General features: G+C 47.2%; 1 protein-coding gene across 1 annotated transcript in view; it reads left to right on the top strand.

Moving 5' to 3' along the window:
• LOC135509245 (receptor-type tyrosine-protein phosphatase F-like) overlaps positions 1 to 16,789 on the top strand; it is a 626,176-nt gene that overhangs the window by 506,990 nt on the left and 102,397 nt on the right. Inside the window, 7 exon segments of the mRNA XM_064929741.1 lie at positions 2,538 to 2,564; positions 7,117 to 7,234; positions 9,965 to 10,095; positions 12,482 to 12,669; positions 13,089 to 13,211; positions 14,182 to 14,296; positions 14,298 to 14,337. Coding sequence (XP_064785813.1) covers positions 2,538 to 2,564; positions 7,117 to 7,234; positions 9,965 to 10,095; positions 12,482 to 12,669; positions 13,089 to 13,211; positions 14,182 to 14,296; positions 14,298 to 14,337 — 742 coding nt within the window.

Here is a 16,789-nt window from a genome sequence, read left to right as displayed (position 1 = left end):
GTATTAGCAGGGGGAGATGACAGGGCTAACGTAGCAGTGTAGAGTGGTATTAGCAGGGGGAGATGACAGGGCTAGCGTAGCAGTGTAGAGTGGTAGTAGCAGTGGGAGATGACAGGGCTAGCGTAGCAGTGTAGAGTGGTATTAGCAGGGGGAGATGACAGGGCTAGCGTAGCATTTTACGGTCTGCACCGTCAAAGCCCCACAGCTTCTAACAGGCTTTCACATCCCACTGGATCTACTCAGCATGGAAAGAAAGTTTCCGATATACTCTATATATTTTTTTTTAAACGCTGTATAATATGGTGTATATTCAAATCTAATATACTCTATCGCCTCCCCAGAGAGTGTCAGGTAGAGGCGTGAAAGGAAAGTCCAACTGTATTCTGTTGTCTAATAATGAATAATTATTAGGCCTGTCTCTCGCTATAATATGTTTATATAAAAAAAGAAAATCACTTAAATAATCTTAAAGGAGGCTCATTGTCTCAGACTTTAAAAACTCCTGCTCTGTAGTTTATTGTCCATCAGCGTAGACATTTTCGCAAATGTATATATTTTTTTTTACAAAACTGAAATATATTTACATAACTATTCAGACTCTTTACTTAGTACTTTGTTGGAACACCTTTGGCAGCGATTACAGCCTCGAGTCGTCTTGGGTATGACACTACAAGCTTGGCACACCTGTATTGGCACAGCTGATGAGGTAAAAATCTGTCGTTCTGCCCCTGAACAAGGCAGTTAACCCACTGTTCCCCGGTAGGCCGTCATTGTAAATAGGAATTTGTTCTTAAACTGACTTGCCTAGTTAAATAAAGGTTACATTTAAAAAATATATATATATAAAAAATGTGGAGTTTCTCCCATTCTTCTCTGCAGATCCTCTCAAGCTCTGTCAGGTTGGATGGGGAGCGTTGCTGCCCATCCAAAAAAGTTTGAAATATCCAATAAATGTCGTTCCACTTCATGATTGTGTCCCACTTGTTGTTGATTCTTCACAAAAAAATACAGTTTTATATCTTTATGTCTGAAGCCTGAAATGTGGCAAAAGGTCGCAAAGTTCAAGGGGGCCGAATACTTTCGCAAGGCACTGCGTATATATATATATATACTGTGTACTATTTCATACTTCCAGGACAAAAACCTGACAACTGTTTTTAGTACTTTCATTTGTGCAAAGACATTGGCTACTATGGTGAATAAAAACTATCACTATGCAGGCTGGCTAAAGTTTTCTCTGTGTGTTTTCTTTATGTCTCTCTCTGTGTCTGTCTTTGTGTCTGTGTCTCTGTGTGTGTCTCTCTCTCTTTGTCTCTCTTTCTCTGTGTCTCTCGCTGTGTCTCTGTGCGTCTCTCTGTGTGTCGCTCTCTGTCTCTTTGTCTCTCTCCGTGTCTCTCTGTGTGGGTTTCTCTTTTTCTGCGTCTCTCTCTCTCTCTATGTCTTGCTCTCTGTGTGTCTCTCTGTGTGTCTCTATATCTCTCTATGTCTCTCTGTGTGTTTCTCTCTCTGTGTGTCTCTCTATCTCTCTATGTCTCTCTCTGCATGTCTCTCTCTCTGTATGGCTCTCTGAATGTTGTTGTCTTTGGTGAGCAGCTATTGAAAATGATACATTTCCTTCAGACTAGGGCAGTCCCAAATGGCACCCTATTCCCTATATAGGGCTCTTGTCAACAGTAGTGCAGCATTTAGAATAGGGTTCTGTTTGGTACACAACATGGATAACGAGGCAGGACATCTACTGAACCAATCAACGTTCAGAGACTGTTCCAGACTGTTGTTAGTTACCGCTCTGCTCCAAGTAGAGGCCTTCAGGAGTCAAGGTGCACACCTTTTAATTCTGCATTCTCTTTCCATGTCTCCTCTCTCTATCTCTCTCTCTCTGTCTCTCTCTCTCTCTCTCTCTCTCTCTTTCTATCTCTCTCTCTTTCTATATCTATCCTCTGTCTCTTCTCTCTCTCTCTCTCTCTCTCTCTCTCTCGATCTCTCTCTGTCTCTATATCTCTCTCTCTCTCTATCTCTCTCTGTCTCTATATCTCTCTTTCTCTCTATCTCTTTCTTTCTATCTGTCTCTATATCTCTCTCTATCTCTCTCTTTCTCTCTCTCTCTGTCTCTCTATCTCTCTTTCTCTTTCTATCTCTCTTTATATCTCTCTCTCTGTGTCTCTCTCTTTCTATCTCTATCCTCTGTCTCTCTCTTTGTATCTCTCTCTGTCTCTCTTTCTCTTTCTATTGCTCTCTCTCTCTTTCTCTCTCTCTCTGCCTCTCTTTATCTCTCTCTTTCTATCTCCCTTTCTTTCCTCCTCCTCTCACAGATTCATGATTATCTTGAAAGCAAACCCCTCTGTCTCTCTCTATCTCTCTCTCTTTATTATCCCTCTGTCTCCCTCTCTCTTTCTCTAATGTGTGATAACACTATTGACACCCACATTTGTCTGTCTGTAGAGGAAAAAAAGGCATATCTTTTTTTCTGTTTTGTTGTCTGTTACTCATCTCTCCATCCCCCTCTTTCCCCCATATGTCTGTCTCTCTCCCATCAGTGGAATATTGAGGAGTCCACAGAGTATGTGAGTAACTCTAGTGTGTACAGTGTGCTGGGAAGGTTCTGGTTTGGGTTGTGTTGGGAATGTTTTGCTTTCTCCCCATCAGCTGCGTTGAGACCATCAGGAATGCTCAGTGTGTGTGTGTGTGTGTGTGTTTTTTTTTCTCTATTTTGGGCTTGCTGATATACCACTTGATACTTTAACCCCATTATAACCCAATGAAAGACCAAGATGGTGATGGACTAACTGTGTGATTTACTTGGTGTGTTATGTAACAACAATAACATCTAAAAAAACACACACACACACACACACACACACACACACACACACACACACACACACACACACCACACACACACACACACACACACTCTCTCATAATGGTGTTATAATGCAGCACATTATAATAATGTGTTAGATGATGACCAGGTCCACTCCCCTGTGAGGGACGGCTCTGATCTCCAGAGATCCTAGATGATGACTTGATGAAAGAAAAAAGGAAGAGATCCCATTCGATAAAAAATACTGTCACACTCCTTTATCATCCATATATCATCATCCCTTTAACTCACTCCTTTATCATCCATCTATCATCCCTTTAACTCACTCCTTTATCATCCATATATCATCATCCCTTTAACTCACTCCTTTATCATCCATCTGTCATCCCTTTAACTCACTCCTTTATCATCCATCTATCATCATCCCTTTAACTCACTCCTTTATCATCCATCTATCATCATCCCTTTAACTCACTCCTCTATCATCCATCTATCATCATCCCTTTAACTCACTCCTTTATCATCCATCTATCACCCCTTTATTAACTCACTCCTTTATCATCCATATATCATCATCCCTTTAACTCACTCCTTTATCATCCATCTATCACCCCTTTATTAACTCACTCCTTTATCATCCATCTATCATCATTCCTTTAACTCACTCCTTTATCATCCATCTATCATCATCCCTTTAACTCACTCCTCTATCATCCATCTATCATCATCCCTTTAACTCACTCCTTTATCATCCATCTATCACCCCTTTATTAACTCACTCCTTTATCATCCATATATCATCATCCCTTTAACTCACTCCTTTATCATCCATCTATCACCCCTTTATTAACTCACTCCTTTATCATCCATCTATCATCATCCCTTTAACTCACTCCTCTATCATCCATCTATCATCATCCCTTTAACTCACTCCTTTATCATCCATCTATCATCATCCCTTTAACTCACTCCTTTATCATCCATCTATCATCATCCCTTTAACTCACTCCTTTCATCTGCTGTATTTTGTCCTCACATACCTTATGTTGCACTCATATTGACTGACCGACACATTGACTGATACGTTGTGCCCTACTGAACGTGACCCAGGTATGACCACTGATGGCCTTGAGATAGAAGCTGTTTTGATACGTTGTGCCCTACTGAACGTGACCCAGGTATGACCACTGATGGCCTTGAGATAGAAGCTGTTTTGTTACGTTGTGCCCTACTGAACGTGACCCAGGTATGACCACTGATGGCCTTGAGATAGAAGCTGTTTTGATACGTTGTGCCCTACTGAACGTGACCCAGGTATGACCACTGATGGCCTTGAGATAGAAGCTGTTCTTCAGTCTCTCGGTCCCAGCGTAGCAGGTAGAGCGAACCCTTTACCTAAACAGCCGTCAGAAGCCCCATGTGACTTTCCCAGACAGCCCAGATCACGGAGTCAGGCAGTAAAAAGGTAATTCTGTGATTCTGATTACAGTAATTGCACTTTCCTCTATAAAAGTTAAAAGGTTTTCTGAAAATTCACAATTTTCTCTCTCTGGTCTCCTCCAGTCTCTCTTTATAGTTGATGAGGGAGCACAGAGAGACAACTTAGAACGACTGTAAAACCACTCTCCAGGTTTATATAGACTGTTAAATGTTATGAACTCACTCCTTTATCATCCATCTCATCATCCCTTTAACTCACTTCTTTATCATCCATATATCATCCCTTTATTAACTCACTCCTTTATCATCCATCTATCATCATCCCTTTAACTCACTCCTTTATCATCCATCTATCATCATCCCTTTAACTCACTCCTTTATCATCCATCTATCATCATCCCTTTAACTCACTCCTTTATCATCCATCTATCATCATCCCTTTAACTCACTCCTTTATCATCCATATATCATCATCCCTTTAACTCCTTTATCAGCCATCTATCATCATCCCTTTAACTCACTCCTTTATCATCCATCTATCATCCCGACTGTAAAAACACTCTCCAGGTTTATATAGACTGTTAAATGTTATGAACTCACTCCTTTATCATCCATCTCATCATCCCTTTAACTCACTTCTTTATCATCCATATATCATCCCTTTATTAACTCACTCCTTTATCATCCATCTATCATCATCCCTTTAACTCACTCCTTTATCATCCATCTATCATCATCCCTTTAACTCACTCCTTTATCATCCATTCTATCATCATCCATCTATCATCATCCCTTTAACTCACTCCTTTATCATCCATCTATCATCATCCCTTTAACTCACTCCTTTATCACTCCTTTATCATCCATCTATCATCATCCTTTAACTCATATCATCATCCCTTTAACTCCTTTATCAGCCATCTATCATCATCCCTTTAACTCACTCCTTTATCATCCATCTATCATCCCGACTGTAAAAACACTCTCCAGGTTTATATAGACTGTTAAATGTTTGAACTCACTCCTTTATCATCCATCTCATCATCCCTTTAACTCACTTCTTTATCATCCATATATCACTTTATTAACTCACTCCTTTATCATCCATCTATCATCATCCCTTTAACTCACTCCTTTATCATCCATCTATCATCATCCCTTTAACTCACTCCTTTATCATCCATCTATCACCCCTTTATTAACTCACTCCTTTATCATCCATCTATCATCATTCCTTTAACTCACTCCTTTATCATCCATCTATCATCATCCCTTTAACTCACTCCTTTATCATCCATCTATCACCCCTTTATTAACTCACTCCTTTATCATCCATATATCATCATCCCTTTAACTCACTCCTTTATCATCCATCTATCACCCCTTTATTAACTCACTCCTTTATCATCCATCTATCATCATCCCTTTAACTCACTCCTCTATCATCCATCTATCATCATCCCTTTAACTCACTCCTTTATCATCCATCTATCATCATCCCTTTAACTCACATCATCCATCTATCATCATCCCTTTAACTCACTCCGCACTCATATCATCATCCTCTATGTGTAACTTTGTCCTCACATACCTTATGTTGCACTCATATTGACTGACCGACACATTGACTGATACGTTGTGCCCTGTGTGTGTGATCTTTGTATGACCACTGATGGCCTTGAGATGAAGCTGTTTTGATACGTTGTGCCCTGTGTGTGATCAGGTATGACCACTGATGGCCTTGAGATAGAAGCTGTTTTGATCGTTGTGCCCTACTGAACGTGACCCAGGAATGACCACTGATGGCCTTGAGATAGAAGCTGTTTTGATACGGTGTGCCCTACTGTGTGACCCAGGTATGACCTCTGATGGTATCTTGAGATGAAGCTGTTCTTCAGTCTCTCGGTCCCAGCGTAGCAGGTGTGTACCCTTTACCTAAACAGCCGTCAGAAGCCCCATGACTTTCCCAGACAGCCCAGATGTGTAGTCAGGCAGTAAAAAGTGTAATTCTGTGATTCTGATTATCAGTAATTGCATCTTTGTGTATAAAAGTTAAAAGGTTTTTGAAAATTCACAATTTTGTCTGTGTGGTCTCTTTGTGTGTCTCTTTATAGTTGATGAGGTATCACAGAGAGACAACTTGCAGTTCCAAACCACTTCTGTTTCCGGTTTGTTACGGGTCCATCTTTATCATCATCCATCTATCATCATCCACTCACTGTTTCATCTGTTTCCGGTTTGTTCCTTTATCATCCATCAAATGTTTTAATCACTCCTTTATCATCCCTTTAACATCACTCCTTTATGACCATCTGATCATCCCTTTAACGGGGCCCTGTATCATCCCTTTAACTCTCTGTTTCATCCATTCATCATGGGTTTGTGTTTATCATCCATCGATCATCACACTTTACTCACTCCTTTATCATCCATCAAAATCATCCCTTTCTCCATTTTATCATCATCCCTTTGATGCTCCTTTAAAATCATCATTTAATTCAATGTTTCATCCATTATCATCAAACTAAAAACACTGTCCAGGTGGATGGACTGTTAAATGTTATTAACTCACTCCTTTATCATCCATCTATCATCATCCCTTTAACTATCTATCATCCCAAGCTGTAAAAACACTCTCCAGGTTTATAAAGACTGTTAATGTTTTGTGATTAGGAAATTAAATCGTTGATTGTTAAGGGGTGGCATTTTGGATCACAGTGAGAGAATAGGAGAGGGAGACTGCAGGTGTCGCTAAACACACACACACAGTCTGACACGTGACACCACTAACCCCTGACCTCAAACCCTTGACCCCTAACCTCTAACCCATGACCATATGTTGCTTCTCTCAGGAGGCCACCATCACTGGTCTACACTCCGAGACCACCTACTCTGTTACCGTGGCAGCCTACACAACCAAGGGAGACGGGGCGCGTAGCAAAGCTAAAGTCATCACCACCACCGGAGCAGGTGAGATACCGTTACTGGCCACTAGGGGGGGGATACCGTTACTGGCCACTAGGGGCGGGGATATCGTTACTGGCCACTAGTGGGGGATACCATTACTGCCAGTGTGTGTGGGGGATACCGTGTACTGGCCACTAGGGGGATACCGTTACTGTGTGTGTCTGTGGGGATCTGTGTGTGTATCTTTGTGGCCATCTTTGTGTGTGTGTCTGTGGATATCTTTGTGTGTATGTCCATGTGTGTGTCTGTGGATATCTTTACTGGCCACTTTGGGGGTCTGTGTGGCCACTTTGTGTGTGTATCTTTTGTGTGTGCTGTGTGTGTGGGGATATCTTTGTGTTGTGGCCTTTGTGTGGGGATACCGTTACTGTTCCACTTCTGGGTTTGATACCGGGTCCATCTGGCCACCAGGGGGATATAAATGTACTGGCGTTGTGCCCCAGGGGGATGACCCAGGTATGGCCACTGACACACGGGGCCCTGTTACTGGTTCCTCTGTTTGTTTCTCTGGGGGTGTGTTTGGTCCACAGACACAGTACCTTCTTTACAACAGGGGGGGAACCTTTCTCCATTTTACATGTCAGTGTTGATGGAAAATTCATTTATTCAATGTTTCTGAATTGGCATCAAACTAGACACTGTAGGTGGGGATAAAGGTGTGGCCACTGTGGGTGTGTGTGTCTGTGTGTGTGGGGGATGCCAAGCTTACTGGCAAATAAGTGTGTGTGGTGTTTGTGGCGATGCATTCTTGGGGGGTGGCCATTTTTGGATACATGAAGGGGGATACCGTGTCGCTCACACACACACAGTCTGCGTGGGGATACCTTACCCCTGACCCAAACCCTTGATAACCTCTAACCCATGACCATATGTTGCTTCTCTCAGGAGGCCACCATCACTGGCCACTCCGGGACCACCTACCTGTTACTGGCCACCAAGGGAGGGGGTACCGTTACTGGTCAGCTGGGGGTCATCACCACCACCGGTCACAGGTGAGATACCGTTACTGGTCACTAGGGGGGATACCGTTACTGGCCACTAGGGGGGGATACCGTTACTGGCCACTAGGGGGGATACCGTTACTGGTCACCAGGGGGGATACCGTTACTGGCCACTAGGGGGATACCGTTACTGGCCACCAGGGGGGATACCGTTACTGGCCACTGGGGGGATACCGTTACTGGCCACTGGGGGGGGGATACCGTTACTGGCCACTGGGGGGGGGATACCGTTACTGGCCACTGGGGGGGGATACCGTTACTGGCCACCAGGGGGGATACCGTTACTGGCCACCAGGGGGGATACCGTTACTGGCCACTAGGGGGGGATACCGTTACTGGCCCCCAGGGGGGATACCGTTACTGGCCACTAGGGGGGGGATACCGTTACTGGCCACCAGGGGGGATACCGTTACTGGCCACTGGGGGGGGGGATACCGTTACTGGCCACCAGGGGGATACCGTTACTGGTCACCAGGGGGGATACCGTTACTGGCCACTGGGGGGATACCGTTACTGGCCACTAGGGGGATACCGTTACTGGCCTGGGGGGATACCGGGGGGATACCGTTACTGGCCACCGGGGGGGATACCGTTACTGGCCACTGGGGGGATACCGTTACTGGCCACTAGGGGGGATACCGTTACTGGTCACTGGGGGGATACCGTTACTGGCCACTAGGGGGGATACCGTTACTGGTCACTAGGGGGGATACCGTTACTGGCCACTAGGGGGGGGGATACCGTTACTGGTCACTAGGGGGGATACCGTTACTGGCCACTAGGGGGGAATACCGTTATTGGCCACTAGGGGGGATACCGTTACTGGTCACTAGGGGGGGGATACCGTTACTGGCCACTAGGGGGGATACCGTTACTGGTCACTAGGGGGGAATACCGTTATTGGCCACTAGGGGGGATACCGTTACTGGCCACCAGGGGGATACCGTTACTGGCCACTGGGGGAGATACCGTTACTGGCCACTGGGGGGGATACCGTTACTGGCCACTAGGGGGGATACCGTTATTGGCCACTAGGGGGGATACCGTTACTGGTCACTAGGGGGGATACCGTTACTGGCCACTAGGGGGGATACCGTTACTGGTCACTAGGGGGATACCGTTACTGGCCACTAGGGGGGATACCGTTATTGGCCACTAGGGGGGATACCGTTACTGGTCACTAGGGGGGGGGGATACCGTTACTGGCCACTAGGGGGGATACCGTTACTGGTCACTAGGGGGGAATACCGTTACTGGCCACTAGGGGGATACCGTTACTGGTCACTAGGGGGGGATACCGTTACTGGCCACTAGGGGGGATACCGTTACTGGCCACTAGGGGGGGATACCGTTATTGGCCACTAGGGGGATACCGTTACTGGCCACTAGGGGGGGGGATACCGTTACTGGCCTCTGGGGGGGTTGAGATGCTGTTACTGGCCACTGGGGGGGTTGAGATACCGTTACTGGCCTCTGGGGGGGGTGAGATACCGTTACTAGCCTCTGTGGGGGTTGAGATACCGTTACTAGCCGCTGTGGGGGGGTGATGACATCTAACACACGAAGCTTGGCAGGGTGGTTATAGAGAAGCAGGAGGAGAACTCAGATGTTCTGCAGAGAGAATGTTGTGTATCTCAGGGCCAAACTGATCAAGACTGTATGGCTGAGGGGTCGGCCTGTGTGATGTATGAAGCTTACCTCATATATCTTCTCTTACCCCCCCCCCCCACAGTTCCGGGTCGCCCCACCATGATGATCAGCACCACTAACAGTGACACCGCCCTGATCCAGTGGCAGCCTCCTAAAGACATGGTGGGAGAAATGATGGGCTACCAGCTGCAGTACAGACTCCGAGAGGACACGGTAAATGTCTGTTACCATCCTGTATTCATGAAGCATCTCCAGAGTTGCTGATCAAGGATCAGTTTAGGCCCTTTAGATCATAATGAATATGATAACATGGATAAGGAAGGACCTGATTCTAGACCAGCGCACAGAGACGATTTCCGAATACGGTCCTAGGACGGCTTTGGAAATAAATGTTTTTAAAAGGGAAGTTTCGGGATTTTGATCTTGATGTATATGGCTCCAACTTCCTCAACGTGAAAGTAGTCTGTAGGCCAGGAGGAACTGTAATCGTTGGTTCGGGTTTCAACTTCCCCTTTAATTACTGCTTTCAGTACTATTCTCTGAGATCAAAGGCTCATGATATTGACATACGGTGCCTTCGGGAAGTATTCAGACCCCTTGACTTTTTCCACATTTTGTTACGTTGCAGCCTAATACTGAAATTATTTCAATGTTTGTTTTTTTCCCCTCATCAATCTACACACAATACCACATAATGACATCACAATACCCCATAATGACATCACAATACCCCATAATGACACCACAATACCCCATAATGACATCACAATACCCCATAATGACAAAGCAATACCCCATAATGACATCACAATACCACATAATGACATCACAATACCCCATAATGACATCACAATACCCCATAATGACACCACAATACCCCATAATGACATCACAATACCCCATAATGACATCACAATACCCCATAATGACATCACAATACCCCATAATGACACCACAATACCCCATAATGACATCACAATACCCCATAATGACATCACAATACCCCATAATGACATCACAATACCCCATAATGACACCACAATACCCCATAATGACACCACAATACCCCATAATGACACCACAATACCCCATTATGACAAAGCAATACCCCTTAATGACAAAGCAATACCCCATAATGACAAAGCAAAAACATATATTTTTTTTAAAGCAAATTTATTTTAAAAAATGTCAAACTGAAATATCACATTTACATAAATATTTAGACCTTTTACTTTGTTGAAGCACCTTTGGTAGCGATTACAGCCTTGAGCCTTCTTGTATTTGGGGAGTTTCTCCCATTCTTCTTTGCAGATCCTCTCAAGCTCTGTCAGGTTGGATGGGGAGCATCGCTACACAGCTATTTTCAAGTCCCTCCAGAGATGTTTGATCGGGTTCAAGTCCGGGCTCTGGCTGGGCCACTCAAGGACATTCAGAGACTTGTCCCGAAGCCACTCCTGCGTTGTCTTGGCTGTGTGCTTAGAGTCGTTGTCCTTTGGAAGGTGAACCTTCACCCGAGTCTGAGGTCCTGAGTGCTCTGGAGCAGGTTTTCGTCAAGGATCTCTCTGTACTCTGCTCCGTTTATCTTTGCTTCGATCCTGACTAGTCTCTCAGTCCCTGCCACTGAAAAACATCCCCACAGCATGATGCTGCCACCACCGTGCTTCACCGTAGGGATGGTGGAAGGTTTCCTCCAGACGTGATGCTTGGCATTCAGGCCAAAGAGTTCAATCTTGGTTTCATCAGACCAGAGAATCTTGTTTCTCATGTTCTGAGAATCTTTAGGTGCCTTTTGGCAAACTCCAAGCGAGCTGTCATGTGCCTTTTACTGAGGAGTGGCTTCCGTCTGGCCACTCTACCATAAAGGCCTGATTGGTGGAGTGCTGCAGAGATGGTTGTCCTTCTGGAAGGTTCTCCCATCTTCACAGAGGAACTCTAGAGCTCTGTCAGAGTGACCATGTGGTTCTTGGTCACCTCCATGACCAAGGCCCTTCTCCCCAGATTTCTCAGTTTAGCCAGTTGGCCAGCTCTAAGAAGAGTCTTGGTGATTCCAAACTTCTCCCATTAAAAAATGATGGAGGCCACTGTGTTCTTGGGGACCTTCAATGCTGCAGAAATGTTTTGGTTCCCTTCCCCAGATCTGTGTCTTGACAATCCTGTCTCGGAGCTCTACGGACAATTCCTTCGACATGCACTGTCAACTGTGGGACCTTATATAGACAGGTGTGTGCCTTTCCAGCTCATGTCCAATCAATTGAATTTACCACAGGTGGACTCCAATCAAGTTGTAGAAACATCTCGAGGATGATCAATGGAAACAGGATGCACCTGAGCTCAATTTCGAGTCTCATAACAAAGGGTCTGAATACTAATATATAATATAATAAGGTATTTCTGTTTTTTTTTTTTTTTTTTAAAAACTTGCAAAAAATTTCTCAAAACCTGTTTTCGCTTTGTCATTATGGGCTATTGTGTGTAGATTGCTGAGGATTTTTATTGTGAAAATGTGGAAATAAAGGTCTGAGTATTTTCCCGAAGACACTGTGTATTATTTACTGCCGACCCCCCAAAAAATATAAAAATCCACTTTAATTGAATCCAGGCGTACACCTCACGGGAATTCAAACGGACGGTCGACCATCACACCGTCACCGGACTGCTCAAGGGCGCCACCTACGTGTTCCGGCTGAGTGCGTTGAACCGCGCCGGTACCGGAGAGGCCTACGTCAAGGAGATCAGCACGCAAGAAGACGTGCCCAGCGGGTACCCCTTAAAACTCTGCGTGACAGGGTGCGTACCTACGTGTGTGTGTGTGTGTGTGTGTGTGTGTGTGTGTGTGTACCTACGTGTGTGTGTGTGTACCTGTGTGTGTGTGTACCTGCGTGTGTGTGTGTACCTGCGTGTGTGTGTGTGTACCTGCGTGTGTGTGTGTGTGTGTGTACCTACGTGTGTGTGTGTACCTGCGTGTGTGTGTGTGTGTGTACCTGCGTGTGTGTGTGTGTGTCTGCGTGTGTGTGTGTACCTGCGTGTGTGTTCGTGTGCATGCGTGAGTGAGAGAGGTGACAGTACAGAGTCAGATAGAGAGAGATACCAATATCCGGTGTGTGAATAATGATGGGGGGGGTGGGGTCTCAACGACGTCCCGTAGGACTAGATTGCCGAAAGCCAATAGGCAGCGTGCACCTACTAACCCACGCTAGCGTTTTTAGGTTGACCACGTCGACCACCCAGCTGGCGTGGGATCCCCCAGCGCTGTCTGAGAGGAATGGGAAGATATTGCAGTATGTTGTGGTGTACAGAGACATCAACAGCCACACCAACAGCACCAACAGGTACTATTCACTATTGATCCATTGATTGATTGATTACAGTATATGCTCATTTAAAGCGATAGGTTTGTATCTTGTTAGCTCGGGGATTTGAACTTTCAACCTTCCGGTTACTAGTCCAACGCTCTAACCACTAGGCAACCCTGCCGCCTTTACTATCTTCTGTACACCACCCCTACTATCTTCTGTACACCACCCCTACTATCTTCTGTACACCACCCCTACTATCTTCTGTACACCACCCCTACTATCTTCTGTACACCACCCCTACTATCTTCTGTACACCAACCCTACTATCTCCTGTACACCACCCCTACTATCTTCTGTACACCACCCCTACTATCTTCTGTACACCACCCCTACTAACTTCTGTACACCACCCCTACTATCTTCTGTATACCACCCCTACTATCTTCTGTACACCACCCCTACTATCTTCTGTACACCACCCCTACTATCTTCTGTACACCACCCCTACTATCTTCTGTACACCACCCCTACTATCTTCTGTCCCCTTGTCCTGTCCCTCTGTCCCGTCCCCCTGTCCTACTTTGCTCTGTATGTTATTGGTTCTGTCCTGTCCCCCTGTCCTGTCCCCCTGTCCTGTCCCCCTGCCCTGTCCCCCTGTCCTGTCCCGTCCCCCTGTCCCATCCCCCTGTCCCGTCCCCCTGTCCTGTCCCCCTGTCCCGTCCCCCTGTCCTGTCCCCCTGTCCTGTCCCCCTGTCCTACTTTGCTCTGTATGTTATTGGTTCTGTCCTGTCCCCCTGTCCCGTCCCCCTGTCCTACTTTGCTCTGTATGTTATTGGTTCTGTCCTGTCCCCCTGTCCTGTCCCCCTGTCCTACATTGCTCCGTATGTTATTGGTTCTATAGACAGTGCTTTATATAATGTATCTGTTGTTATCGTTGTTGTTATGATGCACGTCTGTGTGAAAATATGCTCTGAAAAATGAAATTGGTATCTTGTCTTAACAGGACGATGGACACACACATGACCATCCAGGGGCTGAAACACGACACCACCTATGACATCAGAGTCCAGGCGTTCACCAGTAGAGGAGGGGGACCCTTCACTCTCCTCTCTCTCCCCCAGTCCTAGTATACAGAGCAGGACAACATCTACCTCACCTGGTGAGACAGACAGACAGACAGACAGACAGACAGACAGACAGACAGACAGACAGACAGACAGACAGACACACACACACACACACACACACACACACAGACACACACACACACACACACACACAGACACACACACAGACACACACACACAGACAGACAGACAGACAGACAGACAGACACACACACACACACGTAATCCATAGGCTTAGACACTCTTAACACATCCATGTAATCACACTGACATGCACATAATGTGTAGAGTGGAGACTTGTCTTCTTAAACCCATCCTCCTCTCCTCTCTACCCCACAGTACCTCTCTCCTCTCCTCTCTTCTCTACCCCACAGTACCTCTCTCCTCTCCTCTCCTCTCCTCTCCTCTCTACCCCACAGTACCTCTCTCCTCTCCTCTCCTCTCTACCCCACAGTACCTCTCTCCTCTCCTCTCCTCTCTACCCCACAGTACCCTCTCCTCTCCTCTCTACCCTCTCCTCTCCTCTCCTCTCTCCCTCTCCTCTCCTCCTCTCCTCTCCTCTCCCTCCTCTCTACCCCACAGTACCTCTCTCCTCTCCTCTCCTCTCCTCTCCTCTCCTCTCCTCTCCTCTCCTCTCCCTCCTCTCCTCTCCTCTCTACCCCACAGTACCTCTCTCCTCTCCTCTCCTCTCCTCTCCTCTCCTCTCTACCCCACAGTACCTCTCTCCTCTCCTCTCCTCTCCTCTCCTCTCCTCTCCTCTCCTCTCCCTCCTCTCCTCTCTACCCCACAGTACCTCCTCTCCTCTCCTCTCCTCTCTACCCCACAGTACCCTCTCTCCTCTCCTCTCCTCTCCTCTCTACCCCACAGTACCTCTCTCCTCTCCTCTCCTCTCTACCCCACAGTACCTCTCTCCTCTCCTCTCCTCTCTACCCCACAGTACCTCTCTCCTCTCTCTCTCCTCTCCTCTCTACCCCACAGTACCCCTCTCCTCTCCTCTCTACCCCACAGTACCCTCTCTCCTCTCCTCTCTTCTCTACACTACAGTACCTCTCTCTCCTCTCCTCTCCCTCTCCTCTCCTCTCTACCCCACAGTACCTCTCTCTCTCCTCTCCTCTCCTCTCCTCTCCTCCTCTCTCCTCTCTACCCCACAGTACCTCTCTCCCCTCTCCTCTCCTCTCCTCTCCTCCCTCTCCTCTCCTCTCCCTCTCCTCTCCTCTCCTCTCTACCCCACAGTACCTCTCTCCTCTCCTCTCCTCTCCCTCTCCTCACCTCTCCTCTCCTCTCTACCCCACAGTACCTCTCTCCTCTCCTCTCTTCTCTACCCCACAGTACCTCTCTCCTCTCCTCTCCTCTCCTACCTCCTCTCCTCCTCTCCTCTCTACCCCACAGTACCTCTCTCCTCTCCTCTCCTCTCCTCTCCTCTCTACCCCACAGTACCTCTCTCCTCTCCTCTCTACCCCACAGTACCTCTCTCCTCTCCTCTCCTCTCCTCTCCTCTCTACCCCACAGTACCTCTCTCTCTCCTCTCCTCTCCCTCTCCTCTCCTCTCTACCCCACAGTACCTCTCTCTCCCTCTCCTCTCCTCTCCTCTCTACCCCACAGTACCTCTCTCCTCTCCCTCTCCTCACTCTCTCTCCTCTCCTCTCTACCCCACAGTACCTCTCTCCTCTCCTCTCCTCTCCTCTCTTCTCTACCCCACAGTACCTCTCTCCTCTCCCTCTCCTCTCCTCTCCTCTCCTCTCCTCTCCTCTCCTCTCCTCTCTACCCCACAGTACCTCCTCTCCTCTCTCCTCTCCCTCTCCTCTCCTCTCTCCTCTCTACCCCACAGTACCTCTCTCCTCTCCTCTCTTCTCTACACTACAGTACCTCTCTCCTCTCCTCTCCTCTACCCCCTCCTCTCCTCTCTACCCCACAGTACCTCTCTCCTCTCCTCTCCCTCCTCTCTCCTCTCCTCTCTCTCTACCCCACAGTACCTCTCTCCTCTCCTCTCTCCTCTCCCTCTCCTCTCCTCTCCCTCTCCTCTCCTCTCCTCTCCTCTCCTCTCCTCTCTACCCCACAGTACCCTCTCTCCTCTCCTCTCCTCTCCTCTCCTCTCCTCACCTCTCCTCTCCTCTCTACCCCACAGTACCTCTCTCCTCTCCTCTCCTCTCTTCTCTACCCCACAGTACCTCTCCTCTCCCTCTACCCTCTCCTCTCCTCTCCTCTCTACCCCACAGTACCTCTCTCCTCCTCCCTCTCCTCTCCTCTCCTCTCCTCTCTACCCCACAGTACCTCTCTCCTCTCCTCTCTACCCCACAGTACCTCTCTCTCTCTCCTCTCCTCTCCTCTCCTCTCCCTCTCCTCTCCCTCCTCTCCTCTCTACCCCACAGTACCCTCTCCTCTCCCTCTCCTCTCCTCTCCTCTCTACCCCACAGTACCTCTCTCCTCTCCTCTCCTCTCTACCCCACAGTACCTCTCTCCTCTCTCCCTCTCCTCTCCCTCACC

Source organism: Oncorhynchus masou, chromosome 3 (assembly GCF_036934945.1).
Source record: "Oncorhynchus masou masou isolate Uvic2021 chromosome 3, UVic_Omas_1.1, whole genome shotgun sequence".
In the NCBI taxonomy this organism is placed as follows: Eukaryota; Metazoa; Chordata; class Actinopteri; order Salmoniformes; family Salmonidae; genus Oncorhynchus; species Oncorhynchus masou.
The sequence above is the reverse complement of the archived record's forward strand: the minus strand, read 5'-3'. Positions and strand labels throughout refer to the sequence as shown.